At 35.0% G+C, this 19,894-nt stretch overlaps 2 protein-coding genes and 1 non-coding gene across 5 annotated transcripts; 1 reads left to right on the top strand and 2 right to left on the bottom strand.

Moving 5' to 3' along the window:
- The first annotated feature begins 1,466 nt into the window (after positions 1-1,466).
- LOC104905405 (uncharacterized) lies at positions 1,467-10,690 on the top strand. The gene is made up of 10 exons (XM_010693946.4): positions 1,467-1,949; positions 2,074-2,179; positions 2,958-3,018; positions 3,133-3,428; positions 4,118-4,257; positions 4,829-4,903; positions 5,351-5,441; positions 6,584-6,787; positions 10,059-10,103; positions 10,233-10,690. Exons 1-10 carry the CDS (start codon positions 1,734-1,736, stop codon positions 10,316-10,318), a joined length of 1,320 nt encoding a protein of 439 aa, XP_010692248.2. The 5' UTR covers positions 1,467-1,733; the 3' UTR covers positions 10,319-10,690.
- A 686-nt stretch (positions 10,691-11,376) lies between these two features.
- Positions 11,377-11,449, bottom strand: TRNAK-CUU (transfer RNA lysine (anticodon CUU)). Its single transcript has one exon. It is a non-coding gene; the product is annotated as a tRNA-Lys (tRNA).
- LOC104905406 (glutathione S-transferase zeta class) lies at positions 11,450-15,602 on the bottom strand. 3 transcript variants are annotated; one of them, XM_048640816.2, is made up of 9 exons: positions 15,218-15,592; positions 15,076-15,132; positions 14,225-14,310; positions 13,663-13,734; positions 12,988-13,041; positions 12,793-12,892; positions 12,608-12,669; positions 12,257-12,316; positions 11,450-11,790 (listed from the first exon to the last, which is right to left on the bottom strand). In XM_048640816.2, exons 1-9 carry the CDS (start codon positions 15,324-15,326, stop codon positions 11,668-11,670), a joined length of 723 nt encoding a protein of 240 aa, XP_048496773.1. In that variant the 5' UTR covers positions 15,327-15,592; the 3' UTR covers positions 11,450-11,667. The 3 variants fall into 3 exon arrangements, with proteins under 3 accessions (XP_048496773.1, XP_048496781.1, XP_048496783.1); XM_048640824.2 differs by having other exon boundaries at positions 12,793-12,868; positions 15,218-15,586; XM_048640826.2 differs by lacking the exon at positions 11,450-11,790 and having other exon boundaries at positions 12,263-12,336; positions 15,218-15,602.
- Between the last annotated feature and the right edge of the window lie 4,292 nt (positions 15,603-19,894).

Below are 19,894 nucleotides of genomic sequence, written 5' to 3'. Positions count from 1 at the left end.
TTCCCTCTCATTAGCCATCTGAATGAACCTTGATCCAGGGTTCTGTAAAATTGTGCTATGGTACATTTTCTACTTGAATGCATCAAATCCTCAGCACAATCAAAGTTCAATCTTTTTGTCTTAAACTAGTCATTTGCTCATATGGGATCTCGGATCATGAGTAATTTGAAATTAAAATTTTAACTAATTTAAGTGACACATAAACTAATTTTGTTTAAAAAGATAAAATTTAGTTGCATATAGTTTGACATGACAATTCTATATATAGTACTCCCTCCGTCCCTAAATAGAGTGCCCATTTCACCAATGCACGTTTGCCAATGCACGTTTTGTATCGTCAATATCTTTAATTTCATATTAGTAAAAATTATAAAAGTTTGATTTTCTTAATGTACGTAATGAGACGAATCAAACAAGACCCCACATGACTATGTTTTTTCTTATATATTAGAAATATTTTTTGAGGGCTTTCTTTACCTTTGAATAGTGTCCAAAAAAGAAATGGGCACTCTATTAAGGGACGGAGGGAGTATCTTTTAAATTGATTTTGTAGTATTAATTTTTGGATCATTGTATTTTACTTAATTAAGAACCCCTTTGACATCATTGTTACTTTGCTAGTTTTCATTTATTTCGTTTTTAAAATTTCAAATGTCATATTGCTATGAGTTGCTTTATGAACTTAAAAGATTGTTAAGTTTGTTAATCATGTTTGTTTTGAAAGTCGAGAACAAAAAACTTGAAAAACTACTTATTTTTATTTCAATATTCTGATTTTAGTTTTAGAAAAACTATAAGTTTAAAACAAAATATAACAACGAACAAATCCTTAATTGATCAAAGTTTGAAATTTAATTATCAAGCTTTATAAAATTCATTAAACATTAAACAGTATATTGGGTTTGAGTTTAGGGCTTGTCTGTTATTGTTTTTTGATTTTATTTTAAAAAAAATTAAAATAAATATATGGAAACCAGAATATTACGAGCCGGTTGCACATCACTTTTAGTTTTCAGTTTTATCAATATAAAAAAAATTAAATGATATAAGAGGTGTAATATATTTGAAATTAGCCCTACTTATAACAAACATGTCAAAACTGAAACTACTAACGCTATGTTCTTTTGGACTGAATCATGAAAATTTAGTTTAAATCAAACAAGTTCAGTTCAGTTCAAGAAAATCCAGTTCAGTTAGTTCGCTCTTACAGTTTTCATCCAGTTCAGTTCAATTCTGACAAATTCAGTTTAATTCAGTTCAATTGAGACAAATTCAGTTTAATTTAGTCCAATTGAGACAAATTCAATTTATTTCAATTCAATTCAGTCCAAAAGAACACAACAAACAATAAGAAACAAGCCTATAATTTTCAATTTTTCGTTGTCAATTTCAATTTTAGCAATAAGTAAGTAACTTCATTGTATTACCAATATATAGCCCATAGGTAACGCTATGTAATTAATTTGTAGGAAAAACGTCCAAAAGTACACCAATTAGACATTCACTAATCAGCACTCAGCAGTAATAATCACTACATCAATGATCAAGCAACGCTAACTTATAGAAGAACTCGCCGCCATTTTTCATCATTTCTCGAACCTTCATTGCAGTATAACCAGTGGCTATCACGATATCTCCCACGCACTTTCTCTCTCCTCTTCAGCGACTCTCACCGCGCTAGGGTTTTTCTCCGGCGATCTTCATTTTCTACCGTTTGAAATTTCGCCGGAAAAATGGATCCCTTACTTCCGATCATACTTTTTTCGACAATTCTCGGCGCAATCATCGTGTTTCTCATTTTCGGAAACTACTTCAGAAAGCAGAAATCTGAAGTTGAATCACTTGCTAAAGCTGAGCCTATGAACGATGCGATTTCCAAGAAACCTTCGAAATCAATTCCTAACTCAAAAAAGTCTCAATTTAAGCACCATTCTCATGCTGCTGATAAGGTGATGTTTAGGTTTTTCTGATTTCTAGGGTCTTATTTTTGTTTTTGTTACTAAATTTCTGCAATGTTGCTATTTGTAGTATCGCACTGTTTTTTATTTTGGAAATGTGATCGAATGTATGCAGGAATTAAACAAGAAGCATCATCCGTTGGATTTGAACACGTTGAAAGGTCACGGTGATTCGGTTGGCGGTCTGTGTTTCTCATCAGATGGAAAGAATTTGGTCACAGGTTATAATTGAATTTTGTAATTTCAATTTTCTCGTTTTTTGCTCTGTGGTTTTAATTCTGTTTTGATTTGTTTGTTGTTTTTCACAAGCTAATTTTTTGTGTTTGGCAATATATTACATTGAATTAGAAGTATCATAGGCGGCGTCTTAACTGCTGTGTATTTATAGTATGCACTGGGTGGTGGTCGCGGCATTGAAATTGTTCTTGGAGTGCAATGAGCTAGTCAAGTACTTGTTTAACCTTTTTTGATAGTTGATGAACAATATATATGTATGGTGATAATGCTAATAGATAAAGAGAGTGTAGCAGTAATGAGATGGACTATGTGGTCATTTACTCCATCACTTGTAAAAAGTGTATTTATGTTATGTATCCAAATAGGAGGCTGAAAGTTTTCTGATTTTGGTTTACCTGGTGACGGCAAGATTCTTCAATTGCTTTGAGATTGTTATTAGAGTACTGTCTATTGGAGAGATCTATTACATGCGCAAAGTGATTGTCTATATTAGAGTTGCTTCCATTGTTAGAAGCCAATGTGGCTTTGCTTATGTTGTTAGTCGTGATTCTAGAAGTCTGATGGGCTTCCTCCTCCCCCCTTCCCCTCTTTTGGGCTCTGAGTTATGGATGTGCAATTGCAATTCAAGTTTAGTAGAAAAGAAAAAATAAAAGTTCATGAGTTGAGAGCTCCACTTGTATGAAATGGCTGCTCTCTCCTAAATATAATTTTTTTTAAAAGCATAGGTTTTCAATGTTTAACATTCTTTTGTTCATTCTGCAGCTTGTGCAGATGGGGTCGTCCGTGTTTTTAGGCTGGATGATGTTTCTAACAAAAGTTTCAAGTATGTATTTACTATTTAATGATCATAACTAGCTGTTGGTTGCTACAAGCATGTTACATGTTGAAGGTGTAAGGCTTGTAATTCTCTTATCTTTTTTCATGTGTGAAATTGCAGATTCTTGCGTATTAACATGCCAGCTGGAAATCATCCCGTAGCTGTTTCATTCTTAGAGGATGATTCATCAATTGTAGTGGCTACTCAAGCTCTGTTGGGTACTTCTCTTTACATGTATGCAGAAGAAAAGGCCAAACCTTCAGATGGAAGTAAGCAGCAAGCCAAACTTCCTCTTCCAGAAATTAAATGGGAACATCATAAAATCCATGAGAAGAATGCAATTTTGAACCTGGTTGGGGCTACTGCAAGATATGGCACTGGTGATGGAAGCACAGTGATAGCTTCTTGTTCAGAAGGTATGTATCAATAACTATGTATTTATGTGCTTTCGTTCTAATTTTTGTAATCGGATGTACAACAAAAAAACTACTACTTACTGATCTCGCTATAGTGAGGTGTAGGAGGTCAGACGTATGGAGCCTAGCTCCTAACACTCTACTTGTTGCGAATGGTATAGAGAGGTTGTTTCTATAATACCTGAAATATAAGTATCTTTACCATAAATTTAGTAAAGTCAGAACGTTTGCAAGCAAAGATTTTATTCCTTATTAAGATCTTAAACCTTTTAAGTATCTCTGGATCTCTTAATTGTGGTAGGCCAGAGAGAAATTATTACTGCACTGAACTCTTTTTTAAATCATAACCTCATTGGTGAAGCTTGTAATTGTCTCACTGGCCATTGTTGACTGAACTTTTTTCGTTTTTAAAAGCTGTCAGTGATAGTTCTGTTTCATATTTTCCGAGAATAATATTATTCTTCTTGTTCTTTTTGTTGATTCCTTCTGCTGATTTCTTCCCTGAATTGGCCCTATTCTTATTATAATCAATTTCCTTGTGGTGGACTAATCAAGTTTATGATGATTGACAAGAGATGGTCTTCCTCTGTCTTTTTTTCATCTATATTTTAAAGGAGCAATTTGTTTTTGCTTTTTCAGTAGTTATTCTTCTGTTCTAGGAGCTGTAACTCAGTAATGTTTGTTTTCAGCAACTGAAATTAAACTTTGGCATGGGAAAACCGGAAAGCTATTGGGGACAGTTGATACTAACCAGCTGAAAAACCACATGGTCGCTGTATCTCCGAATGGACGGTTTTTAGCTGCTGCAGCATTTACAGCTGATGTGAAGGTGGGTGGTTCATTGTGATGCATAATAGCATTATTGGACTCTAAGCTCTTAGTTTTTACCCTTGGACTGGTTGAGTAGTTTCGGTAGGTGAATGCACTTTTTGGCGTTTCCCTTCAAGTAGCCAGCAGTAGTCTATGCAGCTTGCTTTCAGCTATCTTATTCCTCTAGTTGTTTAGTATTTATTATCTAATTACTTTTGCTCTCATCAGGCATATCTCATCAGGCAAGCATGTACCTATGCAGCACATTGTTGCTATAACTTGAGTATATTTCTATGGATACTGTTTTCTTTAACAGAGTTTTTTGGCTCAGTGATCTGCTCTTGCTGTTGCATTATGTAATGAAAGATGTTTGAGTTCATATATACCTATCTAAAGCAATATTCCAGACTTTGATTAGTTGTGTGATGCTATCCCCCCCCCTCCCCCCTGTGTATCATGGGTTCCTGTTTGTTGAGTTGCACTTAGGCATCATAACTTCCCCTGATTTATTATTGTGTCTACCGTACTTTGTCTAGTGTTCTACTGTTTTAGCTTATTGTTGAAGGGTCTAAAAATCGTGTATTTTGCAGATCTGGGAGATCATTTACTCGAAGGATGGTTCTGTTAAGGAAATTGTTAAGGCTATGCAGCTTAAGGGGCACAAGGTTACTCATCATTTCTTTCTTCTTTCCTGTTTGCTGAAATGACTTTTACCAAATTTCTTGCAGATTTTTGGCTTAGGAGTTATTGGATTTGGACTAATTGCGTGTATTGTGTCACAGCAGATTTAGTTCCTACTGCATGCATAATTTTGGCAATTTTCTGTAGTTTACTTGGTATTATGGTGTTAAATTGAAGGTTTTGTCTGTTGGACATTTATATGGTCTTTGGAGTTTGGAGATTTGGTCTTGGACATAATTGGCATGAATCATATTATGCATGTTTAGGCCATAAAAATATAAAATTATATAGCTGTTTTTGCAATTGTCATAAGCTCGTTATAGTGACCGTCCACCATCTTGTTCCTTTTAAAGTACACGTGTCCATGTACTATATATATATGATATTTTTGCGTCTTTGTTCTTAATTTTTTATATCTTTTATGTTTGCAGAGTGCGGTAACTTGCTTATGCTTTGCTCCAAACTCAGATCAAGTGATAACAGTATCTAAGGATGGTACCTTGAAAGTATGGAATATTGACGGTGGGTACCTGTTTTTCCAAATAATGGCTTAATTGACTATGATTTTTAGTGGCTCATCTAAAGCAGGGCATCTTTTATCACTTGAGGGTAGTGACTAGTCTGTTCTTGTTTTCAAGGTGAATGTGCAGACTTAGGTATACTTTTGTGGTCCCATTTGATTTATTTGATTTTTTTTTTCAATGTTGAATAGGAGCACAGCTTTTCAGTAGCTTCATAGCTGTGCTCTGGATGTAAATATCTTACGAAGATGCTAAATTAGAATGCAATTGAAGTTGCTTTTTTTATTGCGAAGGCATGGGGGAGGGGGGAGGGGGGAGGGAAGGGAGGGGGGAGGAGGAGAAGGAGAGGGAGTGAGGAAGAGAGGGGGAGAGGGTTAAATATGTTGGATTTTTATTTTTTTTGCATATCTTTCGAATTGTATGTGGATATATGTTTTTTACTGTATATGCAACTTTTCCATCATGTGCATTTTATCTTCTTTTTTTATCAAGCTAAAATTATTCTAAATAGTGGCATATGTATCCTTCTCATTTAAGAAACTATTTATTAGCTCTCTTCCTTATACACACTCGCACATGCACCCACACATGCACGTGCGCACACACCCACTCATGCACCCACACACCCACTCATGCACCCACGCACGCACACACTTCGCTCACTCCCTCACTCACATGAATATTTGATGCGTTATGGAGCGTCTTTGAATTATCAACAATATAATGCACTCACTCATGAATATATGATGCCTTATGAAAGAATTATCAACAATATAATGTGGTCCTTGTGGATATAACTCATTTTTGGGCTAAGATGTGGTCCTTGTGTGTAGAACTCATTTTTGGGCCAAGATTTGAGCTTCAAATCTGGTAAACTAGACTTGTTTGTTACTGTGGATTGTAAAGGGTTTTTTCTTTCTTTCTATCTTTTTTCTTATTGGGTTGGGGGCGCAGGGCAGTGATATGTAGAGATGAAGGTGCTACAATCATGTATGTAAGAATATGGTGCATATATCTGTAATTATCTGGCTTATATAGCTTGCAGGGAATTTGATGTTAGAGAATATTAATAGATATCATCTGTGATAGTCCTGCTGATTTCGTTTTTGGTGGGTCTCAACATTACCTTATATTTCACTGCAGTTCGTTATCATATGGATGAGGATCCCAAGATTCTGAGAGGATTTCCAACTCCGCTTCATGATTCTAATGGTGCAACGTTGCATTATGATCATCTTAGTTTATCTCCTGATGGAAAGATACTTGCTGCCACTCATGATTCAACTTTGCAATGGCTATGTGCTGAGACCGGAAAGGTTTTGGATACCGCTGAGATGGCTCATGATGGTAAGTCCATCCTTTAAAGGGGAAACTTAAGCTAACATTTGTGGAGAAAACAGTTGTTTATTGATGTTCTCCTCCATAGGGAGATTTTAGTAGACAAAATTGTTCAAGTTAATAAATTCCAATTTTACCTGAAACATAAGTTATTGTGGTTGCTCTAATGATTCCTCATTGTATGTTCGTTTTTGTAATCTTAAATGGATTTTGAAATAGTGAAAGGTATCTAGCTGCTCTTGTGAGTGATGCATGCTATTGATCTTGAAAAAAAGAAAGAACCCAGTGCTCAAAAAAAAAGAACTTGTGCTGTACAAAAAGTGTTAAAATAGACTGGGATCCTATGAATACTTGAAAAGACACTTGGTAATGTACTTCCACATACATTCATTTTCAATGATTGAAGATTTGGGAAAATTAGTTATCATCCTTTTGAATTGATTGAAGACATTACTCCTTGTTTTATTTGCCCCTGCCTCCTTTTTTGGGTTTTCTACATGTTGCATGTCGCTGATGCTATCTGTCCTTCATTTTCAGATAATGTTTAAGTCACTCCTGTCATAGGTTATAAATATTTGTCCCTCTATAGGGTTTGTAGCATTCCCTTATTATTTTTTTTCATGGTAATATTATGTGAAAACTTGTATGAATTTCTACAGTAACAACCCAGTATGATTCCACTGAGAAAGGATCAAGGGAGCTCTGAGTATATGTAACCTTACCTCGAGTCAAAAAAGGTCTCTGACGCTCAGTCTATAAGAAGGATTTGATGACTAGCTAAAGGATATATGTAATCTACTTTTTCCTTAAACTTGAAAAGCAAAGAACATCCTACGTAACAAACAAACCTACATGTCGACTATTTGAACTATAGCTTCCCATTTATCCTATTGAGGGTCATGTTTTCTGTGTGCTCTGGATAGTGACAGTAGGTGTACAAGCATATACTATGGAGCTGTAGGAGAGACTAGAGAGTGATAAAGTATAAATTGAGGAAATGACAAGCATATACCATGGAAATATGGGAGAGTGTTAGTATGGATTGAGGAAATGTACAAGGATTTCAGAGAACAAAATCGGGTTTATAGTGGACAATTTACCATAGAGTGACTAGAGTCTGTACAGCTTATGAGACAAATGATAAATGATTTAATTCTGTAGGTAGAGGATCTACTCATGAATTTCGTGGACATAGAGAAGGTTTATGATAAGGTATTAGGAGACATGCTTTGGTGGGCAATGTAAAAGAAGGATATACAATGTATCTGTTTTGACGTAGTTAAATGTATGCATTGGGATGTGGAGAAAAAAGAGCAAGGAAGATTTCCCTATTACCATAGGACTATGGGACTATGTTCTGCATTAAGTCACTTCCTGTTTGCAAAAGTAAAATAAATGAACTAATATGGTCTACAAGGATGAGATGTTGTGGTGTATGTTGTTAATGATAGAGGTGGGGTTATTGTTAAACTGGAACTACTAAGGCAAATGCTAGAATCTGAAGGATCTGGGCTAAGTCGAAGCTGAATACATGGAGTGCAATTTTATTACTGAGAAAGTCCAGTGAGGATGTAGCAAGAATGGATGGTAAGAAGTTGCTCATAAATGAATGTTTTAAGTACCTCTGGTCAATTTTACAATGGAATAGAGATGTTGGACAAGACATAGTTCTTTGGATTAACTCAGGGTGGATTAAATGGAGAGAAGCAAGTAGGATGTTGTGACCGTAGCCGACTTATAAGATTAAAGGAAAGTTCTTTAGAACAACTAGTAGGCTAGTGTTATTGTATGTAAGTAGAGATGTGTAGGCTGTATGCCATATGGTGAGATGGATGTGTGACAACTTTTTGAGCAATATAATTCAGAATGGAGATATCTGGAAAAAGGTTGAAGTTGCAGATTGTGAAGGATTTCGTTAGGAATATTGAGGATAACTCCCTTATACATATTGGCAGAATATATGCAATAAAATTTAAATACATTCATAGCACTTCTCTAGGCCCTGCGTCATATGCCTTCTCCAAGTCCAAAAAAGTGATCTGGTGATCCTTTTATCTGTCTTTGACATGGATTATGGATATGTGGGGATTTTTTGAGTGATAGAATTCAGAATGAAGATATTCAGAAGAAGGTTGAAGTTGTAGATATTGAAGGATTTGGTTTGGAATATTGAGGATATCGTGCTAGTTTGAACTCCCTTATACATATCTTCAGTGGACAGAACATATGCAATAGAATCTAAGTACATTCATAGCACTTCTGAGGCCCTATGTCATACGGTCATGCCTTCTCCAAGTCCATAAAAGTCATATGTAGATCCTTTCATCTGTCTTTGAGATACTCCATTAAGCATTTTAAGTAATCTGTAGCTCCCATTGTCTTCCAATTCCATGAATGTAACCACATCGTTCTCTAGGTTAAGTCTCTTTTCGACTAAGACTCTCCCAGTCTAGTCGTTGCTTTTCTTTCTGTTACTTCGAAAGTAGTTGTTTCAGCTTCTGCCACTAGAATTTTCGATATTCCTATTTAGTTCTCATCAAACAAATGGTGTATGCCTTCCTCTCATAATTTCACTGCCTGATTATCTTAGTGCCTTTGTAAAGTTTTGATGTTCCGCTTGCTCGTGTATAGTTTCATAGTGTTAATCCCGTTTGTGCAAATTGCTGTGTTTGCAATTTGCTGGAGCCTGGACGGTGGCACTGCTCATCTATTCTAGTGTTGCTCACTTGCTCTAAATGCATCTATGAACTAAATGCACCTTCAGTTGCTAATTATGTCATCGGGTATGGTTTGGGAGGGTGGTTGCATTGGGGTAAAAAAAAGTCGCTAGTAGGCTCTATACAATCTTCTATCATACAAGTATAACGTAACGAGGGATAATTTACTATTCTGCTGATGTTTATATAGACCCTACCTTATATAACTATATTTTGACTTGTTTTTGTGATACAATGTATCCCTGGTGTGGATAACAGATTTGAGATGTAGACTGTGGCCACCTTAGTTTAATGATCATTAGGCAGTGCTATGGATGGTCGTATTAGAACTTATAAATCTGGTGGTTTCCTAACATACACTACAGTCATTACTTTCTCTTCAATGTAGGCATTAGCAAAACATTTTATGTTGTTCCTTGTTATATTTGCCTGTTTTCCTTGCTACCTCAAGTTCATTTTTTCTCTTTCCTTTTCTCCTGTGTTTGCGTGCCCTGTGATCATGAAGGTTTTCTTTCATGGTTTTGGTCGTCGATGAATTAAATTCCTGAAACTTACTCATGCAGGTGACATCACATGCATTACATGGGCGCCCAAGACCCTTCCTGCTGGTAATTTTCTTTAATTGCTGTTTAATTTCATTTCACTAGAATAATTTGAGGGAAAATCTGTGTTGGATTAACGTAGGATGGTGTTTGGTTCTTGGACTTAACTCTCCTATTTACCTATTTTTCCTGCAGTAAACTCAGATTCCTTCATCTTGGGAACATCTGGAGTTGATAAGAAAGTTAAGCTATGGCTGGCACCTTCTATTCATTCTTCATGAAGAACTTACGTAGTACAATGCTAATCGCTGGAAAAGCAGCATTACCGTTTCTTTCCCAAAGCCATACTGGAAACTCCGCGATTTTGTAGTTTCAGATTGCTGCTGGTTCATCATCTTATACTGACTTTGCTTATGCTGCGTAATCTTATGACATCTTGCTGGCTTACATGAGAAATTGAGAATTGTAGAGCTTTAGACCAGAATCTGAGAGATAGTTTTGTATGGTTTAATGGATACTTATAGGATAGTGGCATACATGATAATTGGTGTTGGACTGTTGTTGTTTAGTAGAACCTCACTCAAATATGTAACAGATTATAGCTATGACTCGTGCCGGTTATATAAAGAGTAATTTGAGTTGTGCTTTTGTGAGATTTTGTACTTTCTTACGGTAAAAAGTTGTGGCTAAATTATAATCAGGGAGCAGTTGTATTTCGATTCTCGCCCTTGTACAATTTATTCTTCTTATTCCTTGTTCTGAGTCGGGGTGACAATTGGCCATTTCTTTGGCCAGCGCAAAGACCTACATTAACTTGTATCTGTCATGATTTTTTATAAGGTAAGATGACGGTCCATGTAATTTTTTTTTTTTTGATAATGTATTCATGAGTTTTTTTTTTTTTTTTTGATAATGTATTCATGAGTTCTTTTTTCTTGATAATGTATTCATGAGTTTTTTTCAACTTTTTATGTTGTACTCCAACTTGTAGTAAATCTAAGTAGCATCCCCTAAACTTTGAAACATGTCTCGATGATATCCTTTATGTTAACCTGACGTTAATTTACCACTAGTTATGCAAAAGTAGTGTTCAACACTTTAATTTTATCTTACGACAATAAAATTTACATAATAGCTAGAAGTATCTCGACAAAAAAAAAGATAGTATCCATTAATTACTGTAAGTAAGAATAGGTTAGATGTTGCCTATCTAATACCTAGAAGCATCCTTTTGAAAAATGATTCTCTATCACCCAAAACAAATAGAAGAATGACGCTTGAAGGAGATTTTAACTTTCTGTAGGTAAACTTGCTAGTAAAATATGCTTATAAAAGAAATCGCCCACCGTGGGGCTCGAACCCACGACCACAAGGTTAAGAGCCTTGCGCTCTACCAACTGAGCTAGACGGGCACTTATTATGTACAATATCCGCTTCGAGACTTTTATAACATAATTTTTAAGCTCCAGTAGGCCTTAAATTTTAAATATCAACAGTCAACACCATATGAATACTTCACTAGCCATTGCATAATTGCAAATTACAGATACCACATTCCATCATCACTTTCCATACTAGACTACAGTATCTGCTTTTCAGAATCAGACCCTTCGCCGGACAGCAAAGTAGACTAACGGCTGAACCAATCTCTTTCTGCATTGACTGCATCCGGTTGCCTCTCAGGAATAGAGGCTTGGAATTCAGGCAACACTTCGCATGCTTCATACACCCTCTGTAAGGTAGGATATTTCGACTGCAAAGCAACTCGTGAACTTATGAGCATCATGAATGCTACCAAGGTCTAACAAGTGACATGATATCAACCACTGCTCCCTCCATGCCGATATACATATCCCCCATGTTAATTTTTGACATGTAGAAAAGTAAAAGTCGAGAACAAAGAGTTTCTTTTTTTTTTTTTTTTTTTTTTTGCATAAGAAACATGCAATTCTTTTCAAGATAACATTAAAGTTTGAATAAGGACTTAAGAAACCCAAACAATTGTTCCAAACTACTCTTGGAGAGCACCAAAAACAGCCCCCTCATAAGCGAGAATTGTTAGAAAAACAGTTGGTATTATGTAATGCAGTCCACTTAACTGTTTACCTTTTTTCTTTAACGTTTTTGAGTTGTTTTCTGTGACTTAATAACCATCATACTGTATTATACAAGAATTTGCTTTAAAAAGAAAGGAACAGAAAAGAGAAACCTATGATTACCATATCGGTGTTAAATCTGCTCACTGCAGCAGAAATTTGTGGTGCCAGAAATACATCTGCCTGAAGTTAAGAAAAGGACACTGAATATATGTTAGCACAAAATGCCAAGCCATGTTCACAGAATCACAGTCTACTAGAGCCACTTAAATTTTGTAACATTATAAATTATGCACATAAAAGAAGGAAACGTCCCGTGCAAAAGATGGGATCACAAAAGGAATTTTTTGTTAAAAAAAGAACTATCTGATAACATTAGGATGTTTGTACAGTGAGGTATATAGATGACGAGGCGTCGAGGCATCAAGATAACAAAAAGTGCAAATGAATGCGTCTAAAATGTTCAATACATACCATAGATACTTCATCTCCGGTAGAATATCTGCCAGCATAATCTTTGAGCAACTTTTCCAGAGCTTCCAGGGATAACATTATACACAAGATCATGGAGAAGAGAGGATTTCAAATCGAGTTTGTCATCAAACATCACTAGTTAATATCGGAGAAGAAAAAAAAAGGCGAGTAAAGAGAGCGCGTACCAGAGAAACCCTTATCGATAATCATTTGAGCCCATGTTGTACGCTCCTCTTGACCAAGTTTATTCTCAATAAACTCCTGTGGAGGAAAACAATTTCCCAACTACGAGCTCAATATTAAATCAAGGAACTCGTAATACACATTATTAGAAGTTCAGAGACTTCAGACAATCCATTGCACAGACACAAGAAACATACCAGCACTGATCTCATATGAAGTGACTGCATGCTGCAACTGACGATACTTGCAGCCTATAATAGACAACATAAGCTTGTAATATCATACCAGAATACAACTTTCAAAAGTAAGTACAAATGACAGAAGTGTTCCAGAGTGAATATTATGAAACATGATACATCAAACACTAGTTCCCACTGGGTCCCAAAAGTGTAGTTTCTCTTAAGTCCTAAAGAGCGTGAAAGAAGGATTCGCAAGTCATAAATTTTGGCATTGTGTTGACCATGTCCAACAAAGATTTGTTCATTACAGACGCTATGCAATAAAATTCATTTTGACTTTGATTCTACCTTAGATCCATTAGGCTACCCTGCCCATTAACCAAGCCTATTTGCAAGCGAGTCTACAAATTCTAACTTCAGCAAATCAAGTGCAACTTAATTGTTGTCTCAATATATTTAGTAGAGATTTGTGAAACTTACTCAAATTTCACAGAAAAGGGAAACAAATCACTGAAAACATAATCAATTCAAAGTTTTAGGTATCTTATAAAGCGAAGGACAGAGCTAATGCAATAGATAGAAGAGATTGAGATGGTAAAGTTTTAGATGATTACATTCCTTAACTTAGTATTATGGATTCTAGTACTATACAGTTTTGGTAATTCAAAAGGCATTAGTAATCAAGAATCTCACCTGAAGATTGAGCGCTCGTCTGCAAGGATCAGCTCGCAAAAGTGGATTTTCAGGATATCTATCTTCTAGATACTAAACAACAATGGAAAACACAAACAATTATCAATGAATAGACGGTTATGTCAAAGAAAGTCTTAAAAAAAACTCCAATAGCTCATCAATACAAATATTTACTAACAAAAAAAGCTTAGTTAAGATACATGTCCTCTACTGGTGACTCGTTATTTTTCTTTTATATAACCAATAGATCTCTTTTTCTTCCTGATTAGTAGATGTTCTTTCTCTCTCTCCTCTTCCTTCATCCAAGACATTGTTCTTTCCAAAACTATGTGCCACAAGATCCAAAATGATGACTATTATCAATTGGGATCTTGTTAGATTCCTTTCGAAGCATATTTATAATAATTCTGTAATAAGTCTAACAAATTATTTAAGATATTCATGGTTATATATGTACATCGAAGACAGTAAAATGATGATGCAAGTAAAATAAGAACAGAGAATGAAAATTTTGAGCACCATATATTTTGTGTTTTGCACAAACTAAGAACTAGATACTGACCATGAGGATAGCCAGCGAGTCAGAAACCACAACCCCGTCATCAACAAGAACTGGAACGTAACGAAGCGGGTTGATCTGTTCAAATTCTACAAGTACACATTGTGGTTGTTAAAATATACCATTACTTTTCCTTTCAAAAAAACAAACATACCATTATTTAAGTACTTAACTCATCAAAATGATTAGAACTAATTATCCCTGATTTCACCTTATGTTTACGCCTAATTAGACCTAATATACCTTAATTACACCTGATCAGCGCATAAAACGTTTTTTTTGAGGTGAAGAAAACACACCCTTGGTTCGTTCAGTCTATTTTTGTTTGATGGCCGTAAATTAATGTATTATTGCATCTTTCCTAATTGTTAATAGACAGTGTCAATTTGTCAAATGAAGCATCGCATAAAAAAGAAAACACTCTGTCAACAGTTATTACAACTTCAATTGCTAAAACTATAAGCACAGCCTGTCAATTAAGAAGATTGCTACATCTACCAACTGGGTAGACTACCCATTAGAGATAGACAAAAAAAAAAATTCCGATCAATTGGACTCCACTAATTATTAATTATTAATGTCTATCTGTAGTGGATAGATTACCCGTGGGTAGATAAAGTTTTTCCCGTCTTGCTATGGCGCTATCCACTAACTATAATCATTAATCACAATACAAGAAATTGACCATATAGAGAATATTACATAGATCTTTGCTTAACAATATATAAAAATACACTAATTATATAGAGAATATTACATTGTTCTTCTTTTACAGGTATAATGTAATAAGCCTAAGTGGACAAATAACAATTAATAAAGAAATGATATGAAACAGCATCTTAATATTCAATTACCTGGATGAAATTGTTCCCCTTTGAAAAGATCAACTGATTTATACTCGTACTGAAGTCCTACAGATTGACCCAGATCAAATTAATATAAAATTTTGATCAAATTTTGCAAAAGATTAACCAAACTTAATTAAAAAAAAGTAACCTTTCATGTTTAAAGCAAAACGAACACGCCAAGCACAAGAACTTAGCCAGAAAGAGTAAAGCACCCTACTTGAAGCTGAATATGTGGATGATGCAGCAGCTTTTTTCATCTTTCATCAGATCAAAATTTGACCCCCCAGAAAAAAAAAAAGGAACTTTTGGAGTTTTATTAATTAGAAAATCCAAACTACACTTACTACAATTGTATATTTGTATGTGATTGTTCAGAGGTTAGAGAGAAATTCCAGTGTGTTGAAACTTGAAAGTAGTTGCAGTAGCAAAATGGAGTTGGTAAGCCTGTGAAGTGGAAAGTTAAACACTCAACGAAAAAAAATAAAAGGTTAAACATCTATACAAATGGTTGGATATCTAAATATAGAATGTATTTATAGAAATGTCCTATAGAAAATAGAAATGACTGTTGAGAAACAGTGGAATGAACAATTCCATTATTTACATATGTGTGAAGTCCACTGTTCACATATGTGTGAAGTCCATATTTTCTGCGTCATTAATGCATGTCAGTAATTTTTCTTCCGTGTTGAAAACTTTACAATTGTGATAGTAGAAAACTTTGCTTATAAATACATCGATGGTAGAAATCAGTTTACACTATGCATACAATACTCTCTGATATATTTGCATAACTTTCTCTCTATTTCTCACAACACGTTATCAGCACGAGTGTTCTACGAAATTTTTTTAAGGTACCTTTAAAATTTTTACATCCATTTTGTTTTTAAGTTTAAATTTTTTTTTCCAAGCCAACCCTTTTACTACCCGAACATGCAACAAAGTAACGGATTAACATTGTTTTACACAATGTCTCTGTCTCGGTATTTATTTTTGGATAGAGCGAAACATGTGCATTCACTACCACCCAGCGAGGGAACTGTAATACAACCCGACCAGTAACCGTAACAACGGTACAATATCATACCAGAGAAAACCCACAAACCCTGTTCCAACACAATAATAACCCCTATACAACCAGCTGAAAATCAACTCCGCCATAATAAAAGAGATAGAGATGAACAGAGAAACTAGTAGTAACGTCACCATACTACTAACGCAAAAAACAATATTTTAACGCCACCTTCATGGAGGGCAAGGACATTTTATTTACGTTATTTTATTTTACTGCTCTTAAACCGCCTATATGAAAGGTAATTTTTTATGCACCTATATGGACGGCCTAGTGAAGTGATAGCATTATTATGTCTTATAGTGCAATAATGTCGTATTATGCAGGGAACAAGCATTCAGAACATTATTATATATTATTGTCTCTAACTTCTATTTTTTTTTTGCATTTATAGTTACATATATTATTACCAATTTACTAGCATGCTTTAATATATATTTGTCAATCTTAAAATTTTATTGCGTTGTATATTTTTAACTGTATATGAACTGCACAGTTAGGGATAACCCTCTATAAAAGCGGTTACCATCCCATTTTCACCACACATCCCTTATCTTCTTCCGATTTTTTTTCTCTAAACCCACAAAAATTTTTTCCTTCTTCCTCAACCTTCCGGCACCATGTTTAACGCGACGATAACCGTCCTCCACCTCATCTTCCTCTTTTGAAGAGGATTTAGGAAAATAAAACTCTACTTATTTCTTATAGCCGGTTTTTTTTCCTCTCATGGATTAATGATATATTCCTAATACATAAATAGGAGACAAAAAAAAATTTCCCCCCGGAAGAATGGCGAAAAATGCACATGAATATCAATTTTTTTTGTCTTTAAGTGCATTTTAAGAAGTTTTTTTTTGTTTATTCACTTGTTGTATTTTGTTTCTATTTTTGGTATTTTCTTGTTTTTTTTGCTTACCTTCATTATTGTTGTACGCTATTTTAGTTTTTTTTGTTTGTATTATTTATCTATAATAATGATATATAATCAGGGGGAGATAATATAAATGTGATTTATCATCATTACTATTTCAAATATTTACCTATTTGTAGTCAAAAGAATGGGAGATCTAGTGAAAAGACAATTTAACATACTAGATCTATCTGGGCAAAAGTTTTTAGAATGGACGGTGGACGCCCAAATGAATTTAAATGCCCAAGGACTGGAACATACAATTAAAGATGTGACAACCAACAAGGGGATGCAACAACAACATCCGCATCAGTTAAAATTGCGACTGTACAAGAAAAGGCAAAAGCCTTAGTCCTCCTAAGACATCATTTACATGAAAGTTTAAAAAGTGAATATCTACTTGTGGATGATCCAAAAGAACTATGGGATAGCCTAAATGAAAGATATGGCATCACAAAATGTGCTTCTCCCAAAGGCACATTATGACTGGACCAATCTGAGGTTCCAGGATTTTAAAACGGTCAGTGATTACAATTCAACATTGTTTAGAATTGTATCATTGTTAAGATATTGTGTATCCCATCACAAGAAGAGCAAATGATAAACAAACGCTCTCCACTTTCCACGCCTCTAATATCATATTGGCGAACAATACAGGTTCAGAGCTTTCAAAAAGTACTCTGAGCTAATCTCAGTACTACTTGTGGCTGAACAAAATAATGATCTTTTGCTGAAAAATCATAATCTTAGAAATATTTTAAACATTCTGATAAAAATTGGGGACAATCATCTGGAAATCAGAGGCAGACGTCCTATAAAGGAAATGATACTTGCCATAGATGTGGCATGACTGGGCACTGGGGCCGCACATGTCGTACTGCCAAACATTTGGTAGATCTATATCAAGCTTCAATAAAAAACAAAGGAAAAAATGCTGAAGCAAACTTTGTTAATGAAGCCACTACATCCATGCCCAGCCTTGATGTTTCAGATTTTTTTATGGATGATGCTGAAGTTGAAAATAAGTTTGTTTAGATCACAATCGATTAATGTGCTTAGTTTATTTAAACTGCTTCAATATCCACTTTCATGTATTTGTTTCCTTATTATTAATAAAATAGTATTTTTTTATACTAATCATCGTATTTATTATTTATGAAGATATGAATTCATCAGAAGTTGGAACTAAAGAACAATGTCTCCTGGACAGTGGGACAACACACACCTATTGAAAAATAAAGAGTATTTTTCAAAACTTACAATATTCCAAGCAAATGTTAGTACAATTTCTGGGACAGCCAAGCTAATTGAAGGCTCTGGAAAAGCTTGCATTATATTTCCAAATGGGACAAAATTGATAATTAATGACGCATTATATTCGAGTAAATCTCGAAGGAACCTCATAAGTTTCAAAGATGTACGTCAGAATGGTTACCATTTGGAAACAATGACGTGAACAAAGAGGAATTCATATGCCTAACGGCAGAGAAAAACGGCAAGAAATACATCTATGAAAAATTGCCAGCAATTTCCTCGGGACTATATCGCATAGATATACGTCCGATTGAAATTAATATGATATCTAACCAGAAGTTAGATAATAGAAAATCATTTACTCTATGGCATGACCGATTAGGCCATCCTGGCACAGGAATGATGCATAAGAATCATTGAAAACTCAAATGGACACTCTATAAAGAATGTCAAAATTCCTCGGTCAAATGAATTAACATGCTCTGCATGCTCACTTGGCAAATTGATAATCAGACCATCTATAAATAAGATTGCCACTGAATCTCCAATGTTTTTAGAAAGAATTCAAGGAGATATTTGTGGGCCTATTCATCCTGCATGTGGACCATTTCGTTATTTCATGGTATTAATTGATGCCTCTACTCGATGGTCACATGTGAGCCTTCTGTCAAGCAGAAATGTTGCATTTGCAAAACTTTTGGCTCAAATAATTCGATTAAGAACTCAATTCCCAGATCATACAATAAAGAAAATAAGATTAGACAATGCTGGGGAATTTACATCCCAAACATTTAATGACTATTGCATGTCTATTGGGATTATTGTTGAGCACCCTGTACCTCATGTACATACACAAAATGGTCTTGCTGAATCATTAATCAAAAGACTACAATTAATTGCAAGACCATTAATAATGAGGTCAAAATTGCCATCTACTACTTGGGGTCATGCTATATTACATGCGGCAACATTGATAAGATTAAGGCCGACAGCCTATCACAAATTCTCACCATTACAATTAGTATCTGGTCGAGAACCGAATATCTCACATTTGAGAATTTTTGGGTGCGCTGTACATGTACCTATTGCTCCGCCCCAACGTACTAAAATGGGTCCACAAAGAAGGATGGGAATATATGTTGGATTTGAATCTCCATCAATTATCAAATATTTAGAGCCAACAACTGGTGATCTATTTACGGCTCGATTTGCCGACTGTCATTTTAATGAGTCGGTATTCCCATCCTTAGGGGGAGAGAAAGTGGACCCACAAAATATAAAATCGGAAATTACATGGAACGCATCGCAAATGTCGTTTCTGGACCCGAGAACAAATTCATGTGAACAAGAAGTCAAGAAAATTGTTCATCTGCAAAGTATTGCAAACCAATTGCCAGATGCATTCACAGATTCTAAGAAAGTGACAAAGTCACATGTACCTGCTGCGAATGCTCCGGAACGGATTGAAATTCCTAATGACAATAAGGCAATTGAAAATGAGTCAATAGCACGTCGAAAACGTGGCAGACCACCCGGTTCTAAAGATTTAAAACCGAGAAAAATGAAAAGGCAAGGGGAGACAACGAACG

The sequence above is a fragment of the Beta vulgaris genome, chromosome 1 (assembly GCF_026745355.1).
Source record: "Beta vulgaris subsp. vulgaris cultivar EL10 chromosome 1, EL10.2, whole genome shotgun sequence".
In the NCBI taxonomy this organism is placed as follows: Eukaryota; Viridiplantae; Streptophyta; class Magnoliopsida; order Caryophyllales; family Amaranthaceae; genus Beta; species Beta vulgaris.
This window is presented reverse-complemented; position numbering and strand designations above follow the sequence as displayed.

Excerpts from the sequence above, each read along its gene's own strand:
- LOC104905405 (XM_010693946.4), top strand. The coding sequence starts at position 1,734 with ATGGATCCCTTACTTCCGATCATACTTTTTTCGACAATTCTCGGCGCA. Across the intron at positions 1,950-2,073 it reads ATTCTCATGCTGCTGATAAG|GAATTAAACAAGAAGCATCA; the intron begins GTGATGTTTAGG and ends GAATGTATGCAG. Across the intron at positions 2,180-2,957 it reads TGGAAAGAATTTGGTCACAG|CTTGTGCAGATGGGGTCGTC; the intron begins GTTATAATTGAA and ends TTCATTCTGCAG.
- LOC104905406 (XM_048640816.2), bottom strand. The coding sequence starts at position 15,326 with ATGAAAAAAGCTGCTGCATCATCCACATATTCAGCTTCAAGTAGGGTG. Across the intron at positions 13,735-14,224 it reads ACTCGCTGGCTATCCTCATG|TATCTAGAAGATAGATATCC; the intron begins GTCAGTATCTAG and ends ATTGTTGTTTAG. Across the intron at positions 12,670-12,792 it reads TATCGATAAGGGTTTCTCTG|CTCTGGAAAAGTTGCTCAAA; the intron begins GTACGCGCTCTC and ends TATCCCTGGAAG.